The following is a 22,522-nucleotide window of genomic DNA, read 5'->3' as shown; positions in this document are numbered from 1 at the left end:
GGTGGGAACAGTGGGGTGGGTTCCTGGACACTGGCCTGTGCGTGGGGTTGGAGGGGGTGGTGACACCTTGGACAAGTGCAGCAAGCCTGGGTTCTGTCCTGAGGAAAAGGTGTTCTCCCAGGAGTGAGGCTGAGACATGCACCTAGACTGTGGTGACCATATTGTCACCTCACACAGGAAACCCGCCTCATCAAAACCAAAGCCAGGCTGAGTGCTGCCTTCATTCCTGGGTGGACCCACTGGGCTTGCCCTAAAAGTCCAGGTTCTGACTGTGGCCTGGGGCCCAGGGCCGTGTCTCTGCCACACCGGCCATGTGATGCCTGCCAGGCCACCAGTGGAGCTGAGAGCCAACCAATACCCCCTAGCCAGGGCTAATGGGGGCAGGTTTCTGTCTGCTTCAGGGACGCTCTTGGGCAAGTGCAGCCTCTCTGGAGCAGTGAGTTACCCATTTTCATGGCTCTGAAGATTCAACGCAGAACTTCACACCTTGGAGAAGATTTTAATGACCCAAGTTACTAACAAGCCTCGAAATCCGTAAGTAAAAACACCCAAGTTAACGCCTGACGACTGCACGATGGGATTTTCCTCCCCAACGCCGGGGCACCTTTCGCACCCTGCCTTTAACAGCGAGGGCTGGCACTAGCATTCTGAAACTGCACCTTCCCCATGTTTCTTTTCTTCTGATGCTTAGAAACTGGACAGGTGAGGGAACCGGCTGCAAGTCCACAACAGGCCTCAGCAGCAAGAGGTAGATGTTCTCAATCCGTGGGCATTGACAGGCTAGCCGTGAAGACATCACACAACGAGACCAGCACGGCAGTGCACACAGTTGGCTTTATTGCAGGGCAGCAGGGTTACAGCCAGGCTCCCGCAGGCCAGCACCGAGCTCATGACAGTCGTGGGTGTGTCTGCAGGGCTCTCAGGGCAGTCACTCACTCCCGACAAGCCTCTGTGCAGACATCGCTGACAACAATGTAAATACACAGATACAAGTGACTAAATGACAGCTTCGCAGTGCGGGTCCTGCCAGCCCGACCCCACCCTCCCCCTGAGCACCTGCAGCAGCTCGTCCAGCAGAACTCTCCTCAGACTCTGGTGCCCAGAAGTGGCACCAATTTCCTTTTTGCTTTTTGAGACAGGGTCTCACTATGTAGCCCAGGCTGGCCTCAAACTCTCGATCCTTCTGCCTCTGCCTCCTGAGTATTGGGATTACAGGCGTGAACCATCACACCGGGCACAATTTACTTTTAGAAGCGGAATTGTATCCTTGTTGTGTGCTCTCCAGCAGTTTTAAAAATTAAATGGAGAGAAAATACATACAATCAAAAAAATAAAAACTACACTGTTACTCAAATGAGGTGGCCGCCACTTGAAGCTTGTCTTTTAAGAACAATGGTGTCTCAGTGCAAAAATGAAAGAACGGCCATGCCACACAAAACTTCACGACTGCCTCTTGTGAAAGAGTCTTAAAATGTCTCTCTGGGCAAAAATTTAAAACCCTTCTTTTAATCCCTTCCTCTCCAACCCCCCCCCAAAATAAAAATAAGCATTTTCCCCAATAAAGCATGTGTATGTTATTTAATGGTAGCTTTTATCTTTAAAATGCAAGCTGTCAGATTTCCAAGTAAAACCTCTCTAGCTTTGGTGGGCATCCTGCTGTGTGTGCCCTTCTCCTCCTCAAACTCAGTACCTCAGAAATCAAGCTAAGGCAGGTTTACAAGCTGGACCTGCTCCCCTCGGACAGCGCTGTCAAGCAAACCCGCAAACACTGACCGCTTTCGGAAAGTCTGTTTATGGACGAGGTGCCTTAGCCACAATTTCCCAAAACAAACCGTCACAACACTCTAGGAACAACAAGCAAACAAATATAAAAATCTTAACTTTCACCTACTAAGAAGCAGCTAAACAGCAACAACTACAACTTTGGGCCTCTGGTTCCCTTCCCAAGTTTCATCTAGACAGAGTTTCAAAGTGAATGCCTGGGCAGCCCCAGCGTCCTGCAGGGCAGCCTGGCGGTTAGAGGTAGTAGAGGCGGTTGGACAGGGACAGGTTCGGCTCCCTGTGGATGCTCTGACCCACGAGGAAGGCCAGCTTGTGTGCGTACTGGCAAGGTGCAGGAACACGGATGACACCCTGTGGCAGGAAAGAAAGGCCATCACTGGGCTGAGCTGCTCCGCTCCGGGAACAGGTGCTGGTGGAGAGCCAGGGGACAGACACTCACCGGCCAGTTGTAATAGATGTGGCAGAGTTTGTAGGTCAGCCGCTGGATGTGGTCAGGCTTCAGGCCACTGCTGTCATAGATGACATTATAGTGTGTTGGGGACACACTCCCACTTCTCACAGCTTGGCTCACGATGAAGAAGTCATACCTGCAAAGACGGTGTGCCATGCATGGCTCTTTTTGGGAGCTGACGTAGGGACTCCTGACTCTTCTGTAGAAAGGTCTTGGGCCCTAAGGCAACCTAAATCCCCCTTAGACCCAGCGTGTGCCCGCAAGCCAGGACTCCTACTCGTGTAGCACTCAGAATGGTGCAGGGACAGGGTTAGGACAGGACTGTTTAAATATCTGCCACAATGCCACAGAGCACGCTGGTCACACTGCCAGGCCTCTTCCCCACTGCACCCCACAGGAGGAAGGTGACAGGTTGCCAGAGTGGCTCTGAGCAGCAGTTGGTGGATGCAGGCATTTGGCTGGGGAGTTGTGACCCACAGGGAGCTGTGACCCACAGGGAGCTGTGACTCCCCCGTCCGAGGTATGACCGCCCCCCACGGGGGCCTCTTCCCGCTCTTCCCGCTCTTCCCCTCGTTATACAGCAAAACAGTTAATTTTAATCATTAAGGATGAAGAACCAAACTCTGAGAGTGAGAAAGAAAACAGAACCCACAGCGCAGAGGCAGAGCCCAGGCTGCACGCGAAGGCAGGCAGAGCAGTGGCGCTCCCCAGCTTCCTGCACAGTAAACACCGAGGAGGAGACGCCACGACTGGACCTCCATCACTTATGTCCACCTGAGCTGGAGAACGCAGGAAGGCAGAACTGCTCTATGGGTTCTCTTCTGATGGCAGCACACAGGGCCGGAAACACCGAATGACTTGCCCCAAAAGAATGGGGAGACAGCGGCAGAGCGAGAATCAAGATTTAGCCCCAGAGTTAAGTGTATTTTGTTCTGATTGCTGTCAACGAGAACAGCCCACTTCTTCCCAGGGTGGGCTTCTCCCCGAGACCCTAGAGGGCTGAGTAGAGCACGGAGCTATGGGTCCTTGCGACTCAGCCAGGCGGCACCACTCCTTGGCTCAAGGCAGGCCTGTCCTCAGGTCCTGGTCTTCAGAGCATACTGGGCCACGAGGGTTAGAGGATCCCACAGGACACAATGCCCAGCGGCTCCTCCGCCTTCTCTGGCTGTGTGGCTGACATCCATCCCCAACATGGAGGAATCCCTCTGAACCAACAAGCCACCAGCCTCTGAGGAGGAGAGAACCCCAACCATGCATTTCAGGATAAAAACTCCCGCACCGTCCAGCTGCAGTTGAGAAGATAAAGGCTCTCCCGGCTGCGCAAGTAAGTTAGCACTGGTCAGTGTTCCTACTTAACACACTCCAATTTCAGATTCTGGAACTCTCCAACTTCAGGTCAGCAGTAACAGTAGTGCTGCCTCCCTGCTGGGGGTCTGGGCAGGCACAGTGACAGGCACAAGTGTGGCCCTGAGGCCAACACTCCAACCCCAGGACTCCCAGAAACCTGCTGGTGCCCCTCACACAGGCGAGCTTGGACCAACTGAGGTCAGTGCTGACTGCCCCGCAGCCCAGGTGGGGACGCTCACAGAGCATGGACGTGTCTTCACCTTACCGTGGAGCCCTACATGCTAAGAGGCCGGGACCTTGTGCCCACATGTCCTCTCCCTCCCATTGGCCCTCACTGGCCCTTCTCAGGGCGGTGTGTGGCTTTGCTGCCATGCAGCCAGCTTCCTCAGCGCTGGCTTCAGAGAAGCACAACCCTAACACATCTGAACATTTCTGCAGGGAAAGAATCTGGGTGAGGTTATAACGGGTGAAAATACAGCCACCACCTGTGCGAGCCGAGTCACTCCTAGCCTCAGTGAAACCAACACCCCGACAGACAGACAGAACCTGCAGCGTCACGGGCTTCGGTGACACTGCCAGGCCAAGCTAGCTCAACAATTAGATTCAGGAAAACCCAGCGAGAGGACCAAAAGTGAATGCGCTGACGCTGGTAAGGTCCCCAGGCCCCAGAAGGTGACTCACCACTCAGGACGGGTGACCTCCACGTCGATGACTGTCCCAGGCAGTGGGTTCTGGAGTCTTCCTCCAGACTGGGCAAAGAACCTGGCGTTCACACGCTTCTTCACCACAATCACTGTCAGTCTTGGGCTAAAAGATGATGAGGAATGTAACCACACAGAGCTGGCGACACTGCCAGGCACTCAGCCGACATCACGCAGTCCCCTGGGGAGGAGGCTGTTTCTTGGGGGCATCATCTGCCCAAGCTGTGGAGGATGGGCCAGAGCCTTCCTCTGGATAGCACTGAGGAACAGGAGTGGACACCTGTGTGCCCGTGAGTGACATGAGGCCAGCTAAGTGTGGTGCCTTTCAGACCAAGGTCACCAACATGCATCATTTAAAGCCTGCAGGGGGCACTCCCCTCTACATGGGAACACCGTCCACTCTCAGGTCCTGTGGGTTGAGGGGAGCTCATTCAGACAGCGTGCAAGTCTAACCTGACCGTTTTCAGAACTACTGGCTCCTGGCGCATCAGGGAGACATGTGGCACTACGGCAGGTTTCAAGAGGAAGCACTTGATTTTCATGGTCAGAACTTCTTCCAGCTTGGACACCGTGGACTGCCCTGCCCACCCCGGCAGCCCCGTGACTCCTCAGGCTGCCGCATGGCGCACGCACCAGCACCACATGGCCCCATCGAGGGAAGTGGACTCCCTGCCCAAGAACGCTGCCTTGACTGGTCCTTCTCCCCTGCGGGGCCGACTTCCCCGGCAGTGAGTGGTCTGCCAGAAGGTTCCACACCCTACTCCCCACCCCTGTGAACTGGTGACACTAATTTCAGAGAGCAATGGTGCAGTTTTAAAGGGTTTGGGCTCGGCGGGTAGCGTGCTCACTTGTAACCTCTACCAACAGACTTGAGGCAGTCCAGGAACTGGGGGACCTCGTAGTTGACCAGGGTCTTCAGCTGCCCATCCCCCACGCCATCACGGTACACGATGATGCGGCTGGGCATGTACTCATTGCAGGTGTTCCAAGCTCTCAGAGCAGCTGAAAGAGGCCGGGGTTCAAGGAGCTTGTACTGAGCACAACGGTACGCAACTCCCACACCCCGGGCCCCATCCAGGCACAGCTCCAAGGGCCACTGGTTAGGGACCACAGGCAGAGGACTGGTGAGCGCACAGACCCACCTTGCAAGCACACCTTGAGCCCGTCCACCAGCTCCTGGCCTCGGTCCTGAAAGACGCAGCGGGAGAACCAGCTGTTCAGAGAAAAGCAGGGCTGGGTGAGGACCCACATAGGTGGGCAGTCGGCCGGCTACTCCAGCTAGGCTGCTCTCGTACTCCTCTCCTAACTTCCTTAGATGGCTCCAACATCTGCACACACGTTATGAAGCCTTAAGTAACACGTAGCAAGAGACGTAAATCCCGTCCAAAACCACAATCTGAGTCTTCTCTAACTACAAGTCAGTAACACAATTCCACGTGCGGGGACATTACCAAAGTCACACTCCTGAGACACGGCTCTAAGTGCCGAAGGCCTCGACACGCCCAGCCACTAGTAACACCGACAGCTAACAGGCCATCTATTTTCACTCTCTGCTGCTCTTGGCAATTCCCTTCATTCCAAGATAGACACTGAAAATAACTACTGTGTTCAAATACAAGTGTCTGGGTGAACCGGGTCTTCCACAGGGACCCCTGTCAATCATTAGAGAAATCCATAGAGATGGCCACACTTAACAACACGCATCACCAACGCTAGTCACAGACAAAGCCAGCACCAGACACCATTCTCCTGCTGCAGAGCGAGGACAAGCCTGAGCGCACTCAGGGAGCAAGTGATCTTCCTTCCCGAGTGTGGCAGAACAGACAGAAGCCCAGACCCAGTGGGCTTCTGCACCTCACAGCTCCAGGCTCTGGCCAGGCTCACGCCCCCGCCCGTCTGACCAGTCCCCGCAGCCACCTGCCCCTCACTCACCGGGTCATGCCTTCGTTGATGCTGGCAACGAACCCTGCAATGGACCTCCGCCCGGCCGTGGTGTCGTGGTAACAGTCGATGCCAACTATCATGGCCAGCTTCAGCTTTGGCGAGAACAGTGGCCTCAGACCCGCAGGCCACAGTGACACTTACCTAGCCATCTCCTGCCCTGACCGCCCACCCCATGGTGTATCTGCCAGTGGGAGCAGACTCACGGGCATGTCCACCCTCCAGAGCTCGCCACCCATCTTGCAGTTCATCTGCAGGGCGATCTTGGTGGCGATGGCCATAACGGTCTGCTGCTTGCCGAGCGTCCGGGCCACCACGCACTGACTGGGGGTGGGGCAGTCTGTGCACAGAAACTTCTTAATGGCGTCGTACTTGTCCTTCCGGTTACTTGACAACAAGCAGACAACCTAAGAACACACAAAGCCTCAGTGTAAACGACTAGGACGCAAAGGTCAGGCGTAAAGGGGAAGTCAGACACCGGGCTCCCATGTGGGTGAGAAGCCATACACTCACCGCCCTCCTGTATCAGTCTGACATGACAGGGACAATGGTCACACTCAAGTAGGTGCTAGGTGCTGGGTGCTGTGCCAGGGAAGCATGGAGACTGACCTCGTTCAATGTGAGAACTCGGATACCTGAGGCCAGCTGGAACATCCACTCAAAGACAGAACACGAGTAAGGGGGACTCATGGGTGGACAAATACACGGTTTCTGCTTCAACCTGCAGTCACTGGGCCCATGGTTTTCAGACCCTTAGTGCTCTGATCGGGGAACCCGACCACAACATTGAAACGTGCCAGGAAGCCCTGGCAGTCCTGATGACAGAACCCAGCACATAAACGAACCACCCTGCCTGCCATGTTCTGGGGACACAAGCTTAACCCCAGAGCCAAATCCAGCTTGTGACCTCACTGCTATTTCCCAATGCAGTCCCAGAGGCTCAGCTCTTTTTCTAGAGCCCCAAAATATCACGTTGCACCTTGGGCGTCCCGTCTTTCAGGAGACACCAGTTATCTGCCGGTGGCACCCAAGAGTGGGGTACAAGAGCAACTAGTTACACAAGGCTTGCCCATTTCTTAGTTTGAAGCCTTGTAGGTAGGTCACGTCTCACTACGTCTGTCTCTGCCCCTGGTGTTCATGTGGCCTGGGAGCTGAGGGTGGACAGGAGGGTACCAGGGAAATCCCTCTGTGACTTGGTGCTACCGCCATAATGTCTCTGCATCAACGGGAAACATGCCATCACTTAGGGTTTTTGGTGGTGGTGGTGTTGCACTCAGGGCCTCAGGCTTGCTAGGCACGTGCTCTACCCCTTGAGCCACAACCCATTTTGCCTTAGCAAGTTTTTAGACGGGTACCTCGCGTGGTCTTACTTGGGTCTGGCCTCAGACCACGATGATCCTCCCACCTCCGCTCCCTGCCCAGCTGGAACTGTAGGTCTGAGCCTCCACCTCCTGGCTGGTTGATTGAGATGAGGCCTCACTAACTTTTTTTGGCCTGGGCTGGCCTCAGACCTCCTGATCTCTACCTCAGGAGCAGCTAGGATCATGACCACACCTGGCTCCTCAATTATTTTCTAAAGGCAGCCCGTTATGGCTGAATGCTGAAGGCTTGGTCCCCAAGGCAGCAAGGTTCAGCTCTGGGAGGTGACTGGACGCCAAGGCTGTGATCTCATCCATGATTAGCCCATGAATGGTTCATGGTTCAGCCTCTGATGGAAACAGGAGGTTGGGCCTGACTGGAGAAGCAGGGTCCCTGGGGCGTGCCTTGTTCCCTATCCTTCCCTTGTCTGTTTGGTGAGTGACAGTTCCTTCAGGCCCTTCCACTGTGACGCTCTGCCTCACAATGGCCCAGAAACAGAGCCAGCTGGCCATGCGCTGAAACCATGAGCCAAAGTCAATCTTTCTTCCCCTAAGTTGTCCTCTCAGGCATGTGTCACAGCAACAGAGGCATCACTAGCAAGAAGCCAGAGGCGCACACACTCCTCGCTCACCACCCCTCCCGCCTGCATCTCTCTACCACAGCACAGGAGACTGTCACCCCCAGGTCACTTGCATACTTGTCATTCCACTGTGTGCAGCCCACCCCACTGTTGTCTGAGCATACCCATGGCAACCTCATGCTATGGAACAAAAAGTAACAGGGACTTTCTGAGCTGCTAGTTTCAGGTCACAGACTGGCAGATAAACCCAACAGTCATCATCGTGGCACTGACCCTAAGAAATGGATGTGCTCCGTCGGCTCTGCGCTACCCTAGCCCCTCACTGCACTCCTAGGCACTGACTGGCAGAAGTGACCAGCACCAACCATGAGCTGCAGTCCTGGTCTCAGATTTTACAAGGCTGGAGACCATGATGGTAGAGACCTTAATTAAAGGGCTACTTTGAGAGCACAACACAGGATGCCCCTTCCCCACATGGGGCTCAGTATGAACAGGACACAAGACACGCCATGCAGAAGGTGGGCGTGAAGTGAGGCTCTTCAGGCAGCCTTGCCATCAACCTCCAGCCTTGGCCCTATTGCTACCTCCCTATGCTTCTGGCAGGGTGGAAAGGCAGAGGAGAGCGTGTAGGGCGAGGTCTGGGTGACTCTCGGCTCCCTGCCTGAGCTACGACCTGCTTGACTGCCCTGGCCAGGTGCAGTCTCAGGCTTGTGAAGGCCACATTTTTGATGCAAATCAAGCAACAGAACGAACAATGCGGACAATGCCACAGCTGTCAGAGCACCTGAGTAGAGGGGACATTTGAGAAGACGTAACTTGTCAGAAGAGAGTCAAAACTCTTTTCAGACTCCTTCTGATATGTTTTCTGACAAGTGTGCTCACGGGGTTAGCGGGAGTGCCAGATGGTGGTACCCAGGGCATTCTGGCTTGCAAGGCCTGGTGGCAGGCACACAGCACAGGGCTCTCTCCCCAGAGCGGCAGACAGTGTGATCAACCCCACCCTATGGCTGGACAGGTGGTGGCTCAGGAAGCCCCCGACAGCCAAGTCTTGGCAAGTGAGTCTAAGGAACGCGTGAGTCCTGCTGGGATGAGGAACAGCAGTTACTCGCAGACTGTGTGGGTACCCTGAGCTCACAGCATCATTTAGGCTTCAGAAATGCTATGTGAATAAGACCACAGCTCTGATTACTGCTTCTGCTTGGTTAGGAGTAAATACAGCCCAAGCTCTTGCCAGGGTCAGCAAGTGGCCGAGCCAGGCTATATGGACAGGAGCCTGGCTTCAAAGACCACCTCCCCCGCACTGTGCCACAGACGTCAGTGAAACAAGAAAGAGGCCAAAACTGCTGCTAAAGACCCCAATTCCAGCTAAAAACACTGCAGGTAAAGCCACTCACCCCGAGTGGCTGCCACTACCTGATCTCCCCACTCTCCTTCCCATCTTTGACTCCTCCCTGCCCAGGCAATGATATACCAGGGCCACAAGGATTCCCAGTGTGGGTCCTGCTATCCTCAACTGACCAACCGCTGTCACCAGCCCTCCTCTGGGGGTTGGGTTTTGTGCATGACAGACGGTGATGCACCTTTACCAAGATCAAGGAGGGCCAGCTCCGGAGAGGGCCCCACCCACACGCACTCTCCATGCTCAGTGGTCTAGACTCATGGCACTCGCCTTGAGCTTTGCAGGGTGGCCTCCCTCACAGGCCCCTGACCTCTTGCGGTCTCTACGTAATTATCCTACGCTTGCTGAACAGCCAAGAGCTGTCCGTTTTTCCAAATATTCTAGAACGATGGAAGCCTCTGAGTCTGAATAAATTCAAGATGGCCTTGTTCCTCCCCCTGCCTCACCCTGCAGGGCATGCTGACCAGCTCCTAACCCACACCTAGCACAAGCACTAGCTCAGCTCTTATGGAGGGGAAATGTGTGTTCTGTGGCTCCCGTGGTGAACAGGATTTCAGAGTCCCAAGACCCTCGAATGTTCCTCTGAAAGTCCCAGTCCCTGTCATGGCCCGTGTCCGTCAGCTACTCACTATCTGGGTGTCTGACGTGACCTTCTGCTGCAGGACTCTTAAATAAGCTTCTGTTCTGTCATCCACCTCAATCCTAGGACGAAGTGCACAGACAACACTAAGGAATACAGTGAGGCGTGCACTGGACCGCCTCTGCAGAGGACACCTGGCTGCCAGCACAACCAGGCCCGCAGAGCTGTGGCTGAAGTCTTACGCACACTGTGCCCCGCAGCCCTGTCTGCTCTCTTCCCTGCCCCTCCTCAAACCCTGGGTCTGCATTACACGGAGCCACGCATCATCGCTTCTCAGCCCCACGTCCCCTCAGGGCAGAAGTGACTGTGTGTGCTTACATCACTGCCTTCTTCATCTGTATGCCCATGGCTGGTGTGACTTTGAAGAGATTTTGGATCAGTGAGTTGGCTGCTTCATAATTTCTTCGCGTATAGATCAACAGCCAGTTATCCAGCGGCTTCACGCTAATTAACGGTGCGCCTCTGGTTTCTTTGGACCAGTCTGCAAACTGGGGATTGTAATCAAACTAGAACAAAAGGCAGAGATGCCATGAGTTCCCACTGCTCTCAGTGACGAAGCTGGAGGCATCAGCTCCACACTACGCATTTTTAGTCTTAAGACTGCCAGGCCTCAGTCTCATCACAGTGGATGGTTAAAATGACCCTCCCTGCTGATGGTCTTACTTCACCAGGGCTCTCCTCCTACACGCTTTAGTGAATTCTCCATCTTTTCTAAGGCCTTATGAAGACAGGTGTCATTTCTTCATGATAAAGATACAAAATAAAGCTGGACACTTAAGCTCTTTGATGGAGGTCCCCATACTAACAGAGAGCTATGAAACGCCTGCTAGCAAGGCCGAGTGAAGTGCAACCTGTGACGACCTTTCAGCAGACACCCAGGCTCCCTCCAGGCCAGCTGGTCCCTGACAATAATGCACAGGGACCCAGTGTTTCTATGGGTGACAAGGACAACTGCAGTTAAAACTGTACTGTCACCCTGCTGGACCACCATTCACAGCATTGTCAGATGTGGGAGGTACACAACTTGCTATAAAAACATTCAAACAATTTGGAATTTGCAGTGCTTCAATTACATAAAACTACTTTGAGAACACTTGCAGAAGAAATATAAATGCGGCATAATGTTTACTACATACCCTTACAGACAAATGTTTAGACAACAACACAGCCCATTAAATGGGGAGTTTTCTATGCAAAACGTTGCTCGGGTAGCAGACAAAATGTGCCCCAATCAGGCGGCAGGGTTCTCCTGCACTGAGAGTTGTCGCTTAAAAGCGAAAAGCATCCCCCATCCCTCCACCCCTGCCTGCCTAGATCATGGCTTATTCCCAGAACCAGGCTGCCCCAGTGGAGCCTGCTCATCAATGGCTGCTTTCAGGAGTTGACAGAGCACAGAGGGATGGAGGGGAGGACAGCCTGGCACAGACAGATGGGACAGGCCTATGTGCTCCACTGTGATCTGCTTGGATCCCACCCAAGGACGGCCTGGGAAACGCCTTACTGTTTTCCCTCCTTGGTGAATCTTCTCAGCCTGCAGGATTCGTCCCGAGAAGGACAGTAAATTGGAGTCAAAGCTCAGACCCCAGTCTCGGAGCTCTCTCTGCACATTGTCATCCCTGTCAAACATGTGTACATGACACTGTCACGCAGATGGCAGTGCGGCAGACAGACCCCACTGTGGCCTGCAGCACATGTCAAGGCTGGCCTCAGCCTGGAAAACAGGCCCTCGTCCCCCGTCACCCCCCTGCTTCTCTCTCCACAGTTAGGAACCCTGGGGACAACAAAGCCAGAACACAGAGCGGTCCCAGAGCAGTTATCTCTGTCCCACTGGCTTTCTCCAGAAGAGGGATGGAGAGGCCACAGACTGCGAGGCTAGCTCTCTTGCTCATGGAGCACAAGCAGGAGCCTCAGCTAGGCACCAGAGGACAAGCCATAGCCATTCCCCAGCGCTGTCCTCACCCCCAGGACCTCGGAGTCACTGGGCCATGGCACCTACTTGTGGATATAGTCGATGAGACGGCCCACCTCACGCTGCCGCTGCTCTGGCGTCAGCCGCGTGTGCACTGCCAGGTCCTTCATCACATTGAAGTCATTACGCATTTTGTCAGTCAAGCCTTCAAACAGAACGGGATAGGTATGCGACTGAACAAGTGACTGTCAAGCCAAGCCACACCAGAGTATGAATGGCAAGGGGTGGCAGGATCACTGGGGCCTTTGGGGGAGGGAGCGGGCAAGGTATGCAGGCCAGGCCAGTGTACCTGTGAGGTAGCAGAGCTCAGGAATTAGCATGGCGGGGCCGGGCAGTGTGCCCCCGGGGCCCCTCCTCCGCTTGGGCTGGCTGACCAGGACTGGCTGCTTCAGGTCAGTGATCTCCTGGTTATATTGCTGCTCGGGAGGAAAGAGGGCTCTGCTGTACAGACACCAGCACACACCCGACAGTGAGAGTCTTGTTAGAATCAAGAACTCAAGTCAAGAGCAAGGGATCCCTCCTCCAATCAAGCTGGAGACGCATTGAGTCCTCCTGGGAGAGGCTGGCATGGGCAGCTCTGCGGAGCCTCTGCTCTTCCGTCAACCGAGCCGGGACAGCGTGCGTGCACACGCTTAGTGTCTGCCACAGCGCCAGGGCTCCTGTGTGCTCTCCTGGGTGGCAGGGGCTCCATGAGAGAAGAGAGTCTGGAGGACTAAGGTGTGGAGAATCCAGCACTCTGGGAGTCCACCAAGGGGTAAGTGGGGAGAATGGGCTTGCTGGCCACAGGAGTGCTGGTCAGGAAGCACCCCGACAAAATCTGAGCCTTCAAGAAGCTACCAACCTCTACCTTCAACCAGCTTTACAGCTTGCAAGAAGACAGAAGTCCTGGGGCTCGCCAGGTGACATCTGCAGGACATTAGCAGTGGCCTGACTCAGCAACTTGTTGAGTCACTATTCCGGGAGCTCCTGGCCCTGTGTTGTGAGGCTCCTCCTGCAGCTCCTTCATCTTCACCACTGACTCAACTCAGAACCGTCTTTACCCAAAACCCAAAAATCCTCTGGCCACACAAGGGGAACATCACTGAGACCTCATCATTTAAGGACCTCAGTCTCCTGACAGGCCGACAGGTACCTGCCAAGCTCTAATGCCTGTCCTGTGACAAGGTCCTGCCTGGTCACAGCCCATGTGAATGAAAAGGCACCATACATTCTTGTCTGTCCTCCACTTTGTCCACTAATGAACGCACTCCCAGAGAAAAGGTGAACGTCCTCATCTCAGACGAGAAAAATCTCAAGCAGGACCCCCACAGCACCATCTCACAACCACTGATTGACACACACAGCTGGCCCCTCCTGCATCTCACCAAAGGCCTTCATCAGACCACAGAACCTTAGGGACCCCTCTACCTCCTTAAGAAGTAAACAGAAAGCCTGTCAACTCTCCAGCATTTCCCTCCATCTAAAAGCATGGCCCTTGTTTCTGGTTCCCTTCAGGGACCACGGCCATCTCTCCCACAGGCCTGACTCTCTGCTGCACCTTTAATCCCAGAACACCACTCCCTTCCATGGCTATAGCTCCACCAGCCAAAGGACCTTCCCCAGGTCAAGGCCACTGTCAATCCCACACTTCACACGCAGGAAACACATGCATACAAGCTCACTGACCCCAAATTTTCCAACAGGAAAGACTCTACCAGAAACTGACAAACTGAGTTCATCTTAGCACTCAGAGGCAAGCTTCAGGCTGTAGCGACAGCTTCCTAGAGACATTTCTCCCGCACCTCAACAGCACACATTACGCCGGGCGTGGCCTAGTGTAGTCAGGCCAGGTCTGTCCTCTGAGAAGTCAGCCAACACTGGTCTGCAGTGTGGGACAAAATGTCCTCTTCCCCACTAGCTGTCTTCTCTTGCAGCTTACTATGTACCTCTTCTGACCTCTGAGTAGCCAGGACCATGCCAGAGTCAGAGTCACCAGGCTAGATCACCAGCGACTAGAGCGACCTGAGAACTAGATGGGTGTGAGTGACTGGTCAACATGGAAGTCAAAGGCCAGAGGTCACCCAGTCCAAGGTCAGGCACCATGCGGAGGGTTGACAACCTGCGATCCTGCTGCCAGGTGAAGGCAAACAGAAAGCTGGCCACAGAATGAGGGACGTGTGACCAGCTGCTGACTTGTACCTGTCCATTGTCCATGTACACACATTCAAGTGTGCTCTTGTTCTACTGAACAAGGAGCCAGGTAGGACACTTGTCACTGTGTGGGCCAGCCAGTGAAGGGAAGGGAGCCTTTGCTCAGCGATAATGGGCCAGACCGATGGAGCACACCCCCTTCCTTCCCCAACACCCTGGTACTTTACAGCCTCAGGGGCCTCCTACCTTCCGGTAGTACTCCAGGAAGCTGACCTCTGAGCCATCCGCCTTCTTGAAGGTGCTCTTGGGGTTCTGGTCCCAGTCAATGTCATCCACCCTGTACGTCTTATTGTTGTACCTGTGGGGTGAGTGTGGCCAGTGGGCATTTGGTGGAAACCAGGGAGTGGACATTGAAACAGGACCTCCTCCAGGGTCCTAGGAACAAGCAATGCCCAGGAGAGATACAGGACAGCACCACTGGAGACAGGGACAGATAAATGCGGGACTATAACTACAGGGAGTGAAAATCATAGGGTATTGTCCTTTGCAGATGAGTCATGCCCCTGGGGTGACCCCCGTCCCATCCTCTGCTGCCCCTGCTCAACCTCGAACACTACAGGACCAGGAAGCCACACGCTCTGAGGACTGGCAGAAAGATTACACCGCACTTTAAGCAGCAGTCTTACTTGGTAAGAACAATTAAACCTATCAGTTCTTTCGAAACTTGTTCTTGAAACTTGTGCTCCTCCGTCTGGTGGTACAGGTTGAACATGAAGTCCAGAACAGTCTCACTTCGGAGGACTTTGTGGCTGACATCTGTACACAGCATAATGTTATTCTCATACTGAAGGATGGAAGTGGTAAAGCCAGGCCAGATCACCAACCTGCCAAGTGCAACACAAGTCAGGAAGCCACCCTGCCCACCTCCGCACGCGCACGCACCCTGCCCGCATCGAGCCGCGTTTTCACCTGGCTACCGGGCCCCGAGCAGGGAGTTCCTAGCTTTCTCCTCTCAAGGCCTTAAACATCACCGCACGGTAGCAACTACAGTAACCGTGTGAGCTCAGCACGCACGGCACCATAACCCTGGGCCACCACACCACACAAACTTCTCAGGAGATCATGGACTGATGGATGCCGTCCCCTAACGACAGGGAGGGTCGCACAAACCTGTGGTTTGGAACATCAATTGGGTCACTTGGGTTATAATAGTTCCGTCCGATTTGCTGCAAATTCATGATTTTCAGGAGCCTGGAATTCGGAAATCAGAACAGTTAGAGGGGGTCTTTGGCAGCTCTGGCACTATGGTCACAACGGCCAGGTGCTCAGAGTAGGGCTGGCAAGCCATCATTGTGGCCAGGCCAGCCCAGCTGTTCCTACGTGGCCTGTGAGTTAGGGCTGGAGCTGGTGGCATGGCTCTTGTCACAATGTGCCTGTCCAGCGACACCAAGGCCCCGAGTTCACCCCCAGTACTGCAAAAAAAAAAAAAAAAAAAAATTAAGGGTTGGAAAAACCAAAAAGATTAAAAACATGAAGTGAAATTAAATGTGCATGGCCATGGCTCCAGTTTTACGGGAACGAAGCCGTGATGACTCACTTGCAGGTTGTCTGTGGCTGTGCCCAGGCTACCACAGCAGGGGTGAGCAGGTGCATCAGATAACGTGGCCCAAATGTCTACCCCGGGCTCTGCAGAAAGTCTGCCACCATCCTTTCAGAGAAAAACCAACCTACCAGATGCACTAATCCAAGTTAAGCATCTACCAAAGTGAAGGTCTTACATTGGCGACAGCTATGGACAAGCAGCCTCAATCAGAAATGAAAAGCACCTTCTCTTGTTAGCCTTGCTCAGCTGCCTCCTACCTGGGAACTTTTGCAAAACATGTGTTTTAATTTTGGATCTGGAAATCCACAACTGAAGCAAACCACTCAGCATGCAGCTGTCTGCTGCCAGAGAGGAGCCATGGAGCCATATGACAGATGAGTCCTTACCCTGCCCCAGCACCTACCATGGGAGTACAGCCAGTGAGACGCACCAAAGTGTACATTTTCCTAATACAGTGCAAACGGTATTTCAAAGACCTGATGTCAGGGGTGGAGGCATGGCTCAAGTGGAAGGGTGCTTACCTAGCCAAGTGCAAGGCCCCAAGTTCAATCCCCAGTACCAAAAAAAAAAAAAAAAAAAAAAAGAAAAAAGAAAAAAGACCCAATGTCAGCATGAACAAGGAGTCAAAGACAGAATACCAATGGCAAGGAAATAAATTTTACATCAGTAAAGCATAGCTTAAAAAACAGGGTGGAGACACTTGTGACGGTGACACTGCAGCATCTACGAGTGGACCCGCAGACGCTCACTGGGCAGCTCCTGCTCGCTGTGACCGAACCTGCCCTTACCTCCTGAAGATGATATTGTAGAACTGCAGGCACGTGGGCGAGGTCGGCGGGAGCTCATTGGTCAGGGTGATCGTGATTCTCACGTGCTCTCCATTCCGGGTCTGACTAAAAACTTCTGTGACCTGAGGCCAGAGGTGGAAATGCAGCTCTTAACTTTTAAAAGCAGATGGAGCCCAGTCATGTGGTGCCCCTTTAGCAAGGCAGCACCACCAAGCCCTCTGCACGGCACCATGCATCCTCCAACAGGGAGCCCTATTTGAGTGGATACCCCACCTCCCTCTGCCCATCCAGGTGTGAAATAACCTTGTGCTGAAGTCTTTTAGGCAAAAATAATATCGTCCCATCAAAAGCATGACACCTTCCAATGAGATCTTCATGCTGGAAAAGCAGAGCGGAGCGCAGCCTGCGAGCCTCCATCAGCGGGTTGTAGTCAATGTGGTACTGATACAACGCCCACTGCGGGCGAGACGTCAGCCGGAAGTGGTTGGTGCTCAGCCTCACGATGATGCCAGAGGAGCCTGAGGAGCCAGCCATCCCCACTCAGCTCCCACGTCAAGGTCACCCTTCCCATAAGTCTCTGAAATAAAGCTGAGAGCAGCAGTCAGCGGCTGCACTCCTGGACCTCTGGCTTTGGGGACCCTAGCTCTCCAGGGAGGTTCTGAAGAACCAGACTTTCAGGAGAACATACCACGTGATCTCACCAAAGTCAATCAAGTCTCCTCACGGCATGGGAGCTGCCAAAGGATCTGTCACCTTCACGATGTTTCAAGATGTGCAAACATCTCTGAGTTATTTCATCAGGGCTGGGAGAGGGCGGGACGGAAGGCTACTTTTCCTTCGGGGTGCAGTACCACACAGGTAAGCAGGCAGACAAAGGACTTTGAGCCACTGCCCCGTGACCTTGGAAAGTGGCCCCCTGAAATGGTGTTTTCAAGTAGCCTACCTGTCTTTGATTCTTTGACATGGTCTAGGTTCTGTCTTGTGTTCACACCAAGGTCATGAAAGTCTCTACGGCGCCCTCCTCTCTCTGCCAACGACAGCTCCTGAAACCCAGCGGATATCTGGAGTTCTTGGACAGGAAAGAAAAGTGGCTCACACACCTGGAAGGAAGGTCAGTACCATTCCATAGTGTTCCAAGATGCCCCAAGGATGCAGAGGTGCAAAGGCAGCACCTCTGGCTGCTGGCTGCCAGAGAAAGATACCTTAGTGAACATGTCCTAGCCAGGGCAGACTCAATTGCTACTGACAAGACAACATCGGTTTAAAAGGTGCAGGAAAGCGGACTGTGGTACAAAGCACTGGGCTATGTGTTTGTTGGCTGGGAAACAGTTCTGAATTGTGAGTCCTAAGGGTCTTGACGTTAGACCTTTCCCATCTGTCATGCTGTAATCAGAGCTGTAGGGAGCAGTTCACAGTTTTAAATCATAACCTGGATTAGAGAATGCAAGTCTGACACATGGCTTTCTCACTATTTGATTCCCTTAAACATGCAGCAGAATGGACGCCCAGCTGTGTGGATCCCATACCACGGTGCACATCTTGTACTGGGGTTGATTATATTCATCAGCTGCTGCTTATTCCAACAACTACAGTTCTAAGAACCTAAATTAAGTCACTTAATGTGCAGAAAATATACAATCAAGTATCTGAACTCAATAATGTCATGTGGCCCAAAGAGAATGTATGCAGGGTTTGAAACCAAGTGTTAACATTCTAGCTATGTTAATGACCATGTTATCTTCTGTAGAAGAACTTATTAATGGACTCTCTGGAAACCAATTCCTCATTCTTCTTCAGAAAAAACATAACTTTATTTTGGGAGCAATGTCTACTAGAAGTAGAATTTCTAGCTTCCCTGAAGCTTGGGTCAGCTTTGGAAAAGCACCCAGGAGAGTGGATGGTGGGCTCAGGCCTGCTCCGATATCCAATACCACGTGAGAAAACAAGTTTTCTAAGTAGAAGTTGGTCCAGATTTTGATGATATCACTAAAGATGCCCAGAAAATGTTGTAAAATTGGTATTAGTGTATAAGAAGCAAACTGTTGATTTGAAATTCGATTCCTTTAGACGCCTTAATGTGGGGTCCTGTAAAGCTTATGCTCTCTTTCATTTTCAGGGAGAAAAGAAATCCCGTGAATCTCCACCCCATGGGCGCACAGAGAACAGACCTCTGTTCTTTGCAAAGAAGTGTGGCTGGCCCTGGTAGGAGCAGTCTGTATGGCTGCCATCCTGTATCTGTGTCACCCTCCACCCCCCTTTCACCTTGTGACTTGGTTGTGGCTCCAACTGCTGCTCTCTGCCGTCCTCGGCCAACCAAGTCCCCCTCTGCTGGTGGCTGCTGACGTCCAGGCTGAATAAACCCAGGCTGCTGACTCTGGGGTCCGTACACAAATAGAGAACGTGTTCTTTTATGTCAAGTGTCCAGGTACCAGAGAAAACAGCCACTCTTAAACTAGTCCAAGACATTCAAGCAATACCTATCTAAGTTAGTGATCAAAACTTTATTCTTAAAAGAAATCTTGAGACGATAGAAGCCAAATAAGGAATCAGCTTCTGTACTCACTTAGTTCCTGCCTCCTTCCTGGCACAGATTTATTTTGGTGCTGGGGCTAGGGATGGAAGCTGGGGCCTCCTGCATGCTACAAGTCTGCTCTGCATGTGCAGCCACAAGTCCAGACCAAGTTTTTATTTTACTTTTACAGCTCAAGCTGATCAAGGGGCGAGAGACTGCAGGGTTTGAAAAGGTAGGTGCTCACCGCGGCGACCCCAACATGCTGCACAGTGTCCTGGCCGCGGGCCCGTCCCCGGGCTCTGGCCCTGGCTCGCCCAGTCATTTTCTAGAGAGGGAAAATTGTGAGGACAGTACTTCATATTTTCGATCATTTCTTACAGCATCACCCTTAACATCATTTAAGATCCTAAGGTAATCTCCTAGGTGAGGAGCACAGCCTCTTTGGGTTTTCAGCTGTACTGCAGACAGAACCCAGGAAGGCCTTGCACACACCAGGCAATCACCCTCGCACTGAGCCACAACCCAGCCCAGCCCAGTTTTGTAAGGCAGCGCTCCTCTTCCAACAAGCGTGGGTACTCACGGTGGCCCGGCCAGTGCTCGGTGGTAGGGCTAATACTCCAATAGATTTAATTAGCAAGTGAATTATTTATAATGAACAGACTTAGGATGAAAAGTGCTCAGACAACTGAGCTGTGGTGACTGGCTGCTTCTCCCCCACGTGGGATCTGTACAGACTTGTGTCTGAAGCTGGCCTTGGGACGAGTTTACAGCAAGGCCCAATGCACTCTCCTGCAGCTTGAACCTCCTCACGTTCTCATCCATTACCTGTGACCTTGTTCCTCTGAGTGAGCACACAGCCATCCACTTTGTCTCTGAAGAAAAGCTATGGGGGCTTCTGTCTCTATGCTGCTCCTTTTGTGCCCCCCAACCCCCACAACCACGCAATCAGCTTGCTGCTCTTTTCCGCCCCTGCTTTAAGTGTTTGCCGGGAGCAGACACATCACCCCTTTCCCACCTTGGGGAGAAGATGGTGTCATCCCAGTTCCAGGGCCCCTGTAGACAGGTGATCTTGAGCAACCTTCACAGTCTGAATCAACACTTTATTGCTACAACTAATGCTGAGTCTTATCCTAACCATGGCTGTATTTACAACACCTCACAAGTAGGGGACTCCAGCAAAGGCAAACTCTCTTCTCCTCACCAGCCACATCTACTTGGTGACTCACCCTGTGCCACAGCTTATCCTGAGCCTTTCCACGGGCTCCAGTGTGCCACCATACTGCAATGGCACCTACATGATATGTCGTCTCCTTGCCTGCCTTTCAAAAGTCACATGCCTCCAGACTGACCGCCCATCCGAGTTAGCCCTCTGCACCCTACCAGCATTGCGCAAAGTAAGTCTTACAGACTCCAAATCGCCGGAGCACAGCGTGCCCTATGGGGAATATTTTCAAAGGTGCAGGCGCTTCTCAGAGTAGCTGCAGACTCTGGGCTGGGTCCCCTGCGCCCAGCCCATCTGGATCAGTCCTCCAGGTGGTTCTGATGACCACTGCCTGAGCGGGCACTGCCATTCCCCACAACGACTCGGCGTCCAGGCTTACCCAATGTGGTTCAGGTTCTCAGCGTGGCCTCCCTTCCAGTTTGGATGCCGCTGCTGCTACTCCTAAGAAACAAATTCGTGCTTCCAGTGACATTAGTTAGTGAGAACACTTACGCAGAAATGGCTTCTATCTACCCAGCAATGCAATTCCATCGCGATCTTTAACACACATGTTCAAGCACGACTGCTGCATGCACTTGAAACCACTAAGGTGGTAATTTTACTCGACATGGTTTTTTTTTTTTTCCTCCCACAACCAGAAAGGAAAACAAAGAACATGCCGCATGCTGTTCTAGCTTAGGACAGCGAAGTTACCAAGGAAGGCAAAAGTCTTTCCATCCAGCCACAAAACTTCCTTGCTTCCTCTCCAAAACCCTACCTGGGGGTGCCGTCTACCTGCCTAGAAAGCCTGCCTCCAAGCCACAGAGCCAACAGCCCTTCACTGCCACCCCACAAGGCCCCATTATACCACCTGCTCGCCCTATTTCCTGGCTCTCCTGAGCCCCAGGCTCCAGGAGGGGGACGACTTTTTAAATTAAATTAAAAAAAAATTTTTTTTTTTGCACCCACTCCTTTACCGCCAGAGCCTAAAAAAGGCGTCCAGACCCCGCAGAGGTGTGGGAGCCCCAGAACGTCCTAACTCCAGGCGAGGCTTCTCCTAAGTCCCAGGGGTGACGGTAGCCGGGCGCAGAAGGGACCCGGTGCCGGCGCGGGGGCCAATGCGTGCAGACACAGGTAGATGGAGGCGCGGGTGCGGGTACGCGCCCCCATCCCCGCGCCGCGCCTCGCCTGGCTCGGCCCAGGTCTCGGTCTCGGTCTCGGTTCCGGGGGCCGGGCAGGACCCCTGTCGATGCCGCGGGGCTCTCGCTGCGGCCCCGACCCGCAGCCTCACACCTGCCTCACCTGCTTCACCTGCCTCACGCCCGAGGAGCGCGCCGCCCACTTTCTGCCGCCTCGCTCCTGCCAACAGCCTCAACGGCCCGATCCCTCCGCGCCCGTCCCCGCCGCCGGGCCACGCGCCCTCCGCCCCCTCGCGGGCCGCCTGAGCGTCCAGGGTGGGCGTGGGGGGGTGGCCGGCAGGGTCCCCTTTTCCCGGCGGACGGACACAGACGCGCCGCAGAAGGAGAAGCAGAGGCGCGCACGTGACGCCGGAATTAACGGCGAGGTGGGCGCGCGCTGCGCTCTGATTGGCTGCCGCGCGGATGGCAGTTTTCCAAGGGGCGGGGCCCCAAGAGCCCTGCCCAAGTCACGCCCAGACCACGCCCAGGGCCCGCCCGGGCCACGCCCCCTCCATGGTCCTGCAGGCCACGCCCCCTCCACGCTCCTCCTGCTCTGCGGGCTGTGCACGTGGCAGCTCCAGATAAACGTTGAAATGACGGTCAGGTGAGCTTCCAGCGCCCGGGGAAGTCAAAGTGTGAACTTGAGTTTGGCCTGGCCCTTGAAAATCATGAGCTGTTTCACGCACCGGAAACGTGAGATTTTGATGTTTGCTTCAAAAGAAAGTAAAACTGCGTGGGAAGGAAGCCAAGGTGATAGGCGGCTGTGTACCTAAAAGCTTAGTGTTCCAAATCAACAAAGGGCGTATCCGGTGCATGCGTGCCAAAGTGCGCCTCGGTGATTCCTTATGTGTCTTGGGATCACCTGGTTAAAAGGCAGACTGCAGCCCCATGGCTAGTGAGTCCATTGAGCCGACTCAGCAGGTGGGACTAAGGAGTTGCAG

At 53.7% G+C, this 22,522-nt stretch overlaps 1 protein-coding gene across 5 annotated transcripts; it reads right to left on the bottom strand.

The window, feature by feature from the left end:
• Window positions 1–813: 813 nt before the first annotated feature.
• Piwil1 (piwi like RNA-mediated gene silencing 1) lies at window positions 814–21,908 on the bottom strand. 5 transcript variants are annotated; one of them, XM_074060627.1, is made up of 22 exons: window positions 21,706–21,908; window positions 20,804–20,865; window positions 19,447–19,527; window positions 18,953–19,064; window positions 17,634–17,759; window positions 16,994–17,208; window positions 16,691–16,812; window positions 15,470–15,550; window positions 14,986–15,183; window positions 14,546–14,657; window positions 12,459–12,585; window positions 12,197–12,314; window positions 11,702–11,816; window positions 10,519–10,706; window positions 10,190–10,262; window positions 6,429–6,629; window positions 6,214–6,317; window positions 5,424–5,494; window positions 5,130–5,283; window positions 4,262–4,387; window positions 2,222–2,369; window positions 814–2,133 (listed from the first exon to the last, which is right to left on the bottom strand). In XM_074060627.1, the coding sequence occupies exons 3-22, from the start codon at window positions 19,522–19,524 to the stop codon at window positions 2,017–2,019; spliced, it is 2,586 nt and encodes an 861-aa protein (XP_073916728.1). In that variant the 5' UTR covers window positions 19,525–19,527; window positions 20,804–20,865; window positions 21,706–21,908; the 3' UTR covers window positions 814–2,016. The 5 variants fall into 5 exon arrangements, with proteins under 5 accessions (XP_073916728.1, XP_073916729.1, XP_073916730.1 ...); XM_074060628.1 differs by having other exon boundaries at window positions 17,634–17,751; XM_074060629.1 differs by lacking the exon at window positions 21,706–21,908 and having other exon boundaries at window positions 17,634–17,751; window positions 20,804–21,665.
• Window positions 21,909–22,522: the final 614 nt, after the last annotated feature.

The sequence above is a fragment of the Castor canadensis genome, chromosome 18 (genome assembly GCF_047511655.1).
Source record: "Castor canadensis chromosome 18, mCasCan1.hap1v2, whole genome shotgun sequence".
NCBI lineage: Eukaryota > Metazoa > Chordata > Mammalia > Rodentia > Castoridae > Castor > Castor canadensis.
The sequence above is the reverse complement of the archived record's forward strand: the minus strand, read 5'-3'. Positions and strand labels throughout refer to the sequence as shown.

Bases quoted from the DNA above. Each gene is read 5' to 3' on its own strand.
- Piwil1 (XM_074060627.1), bottom strand. From the start codon at position 19,524: ATGACTGGGCGAGCCAGGGCCAGAGCCCGGGGACGGGCCCGCGGCCAG. The intron at 12,586-14,545 runs GTAGGAGGCCCC...CCTCCCGAGCAG, and splicing joins TCCTGGAGTACTACCGGAAG to CAATATAACCAGGAGATCAC. The intron at 5,284-5,423 runs GTGGGTCTGTGC...GGCCTCTTTCAG, and splicing joins GCTCAAGGTGTGCTTGCAAG to CTGCTCTGAGAGCTTGGAAC.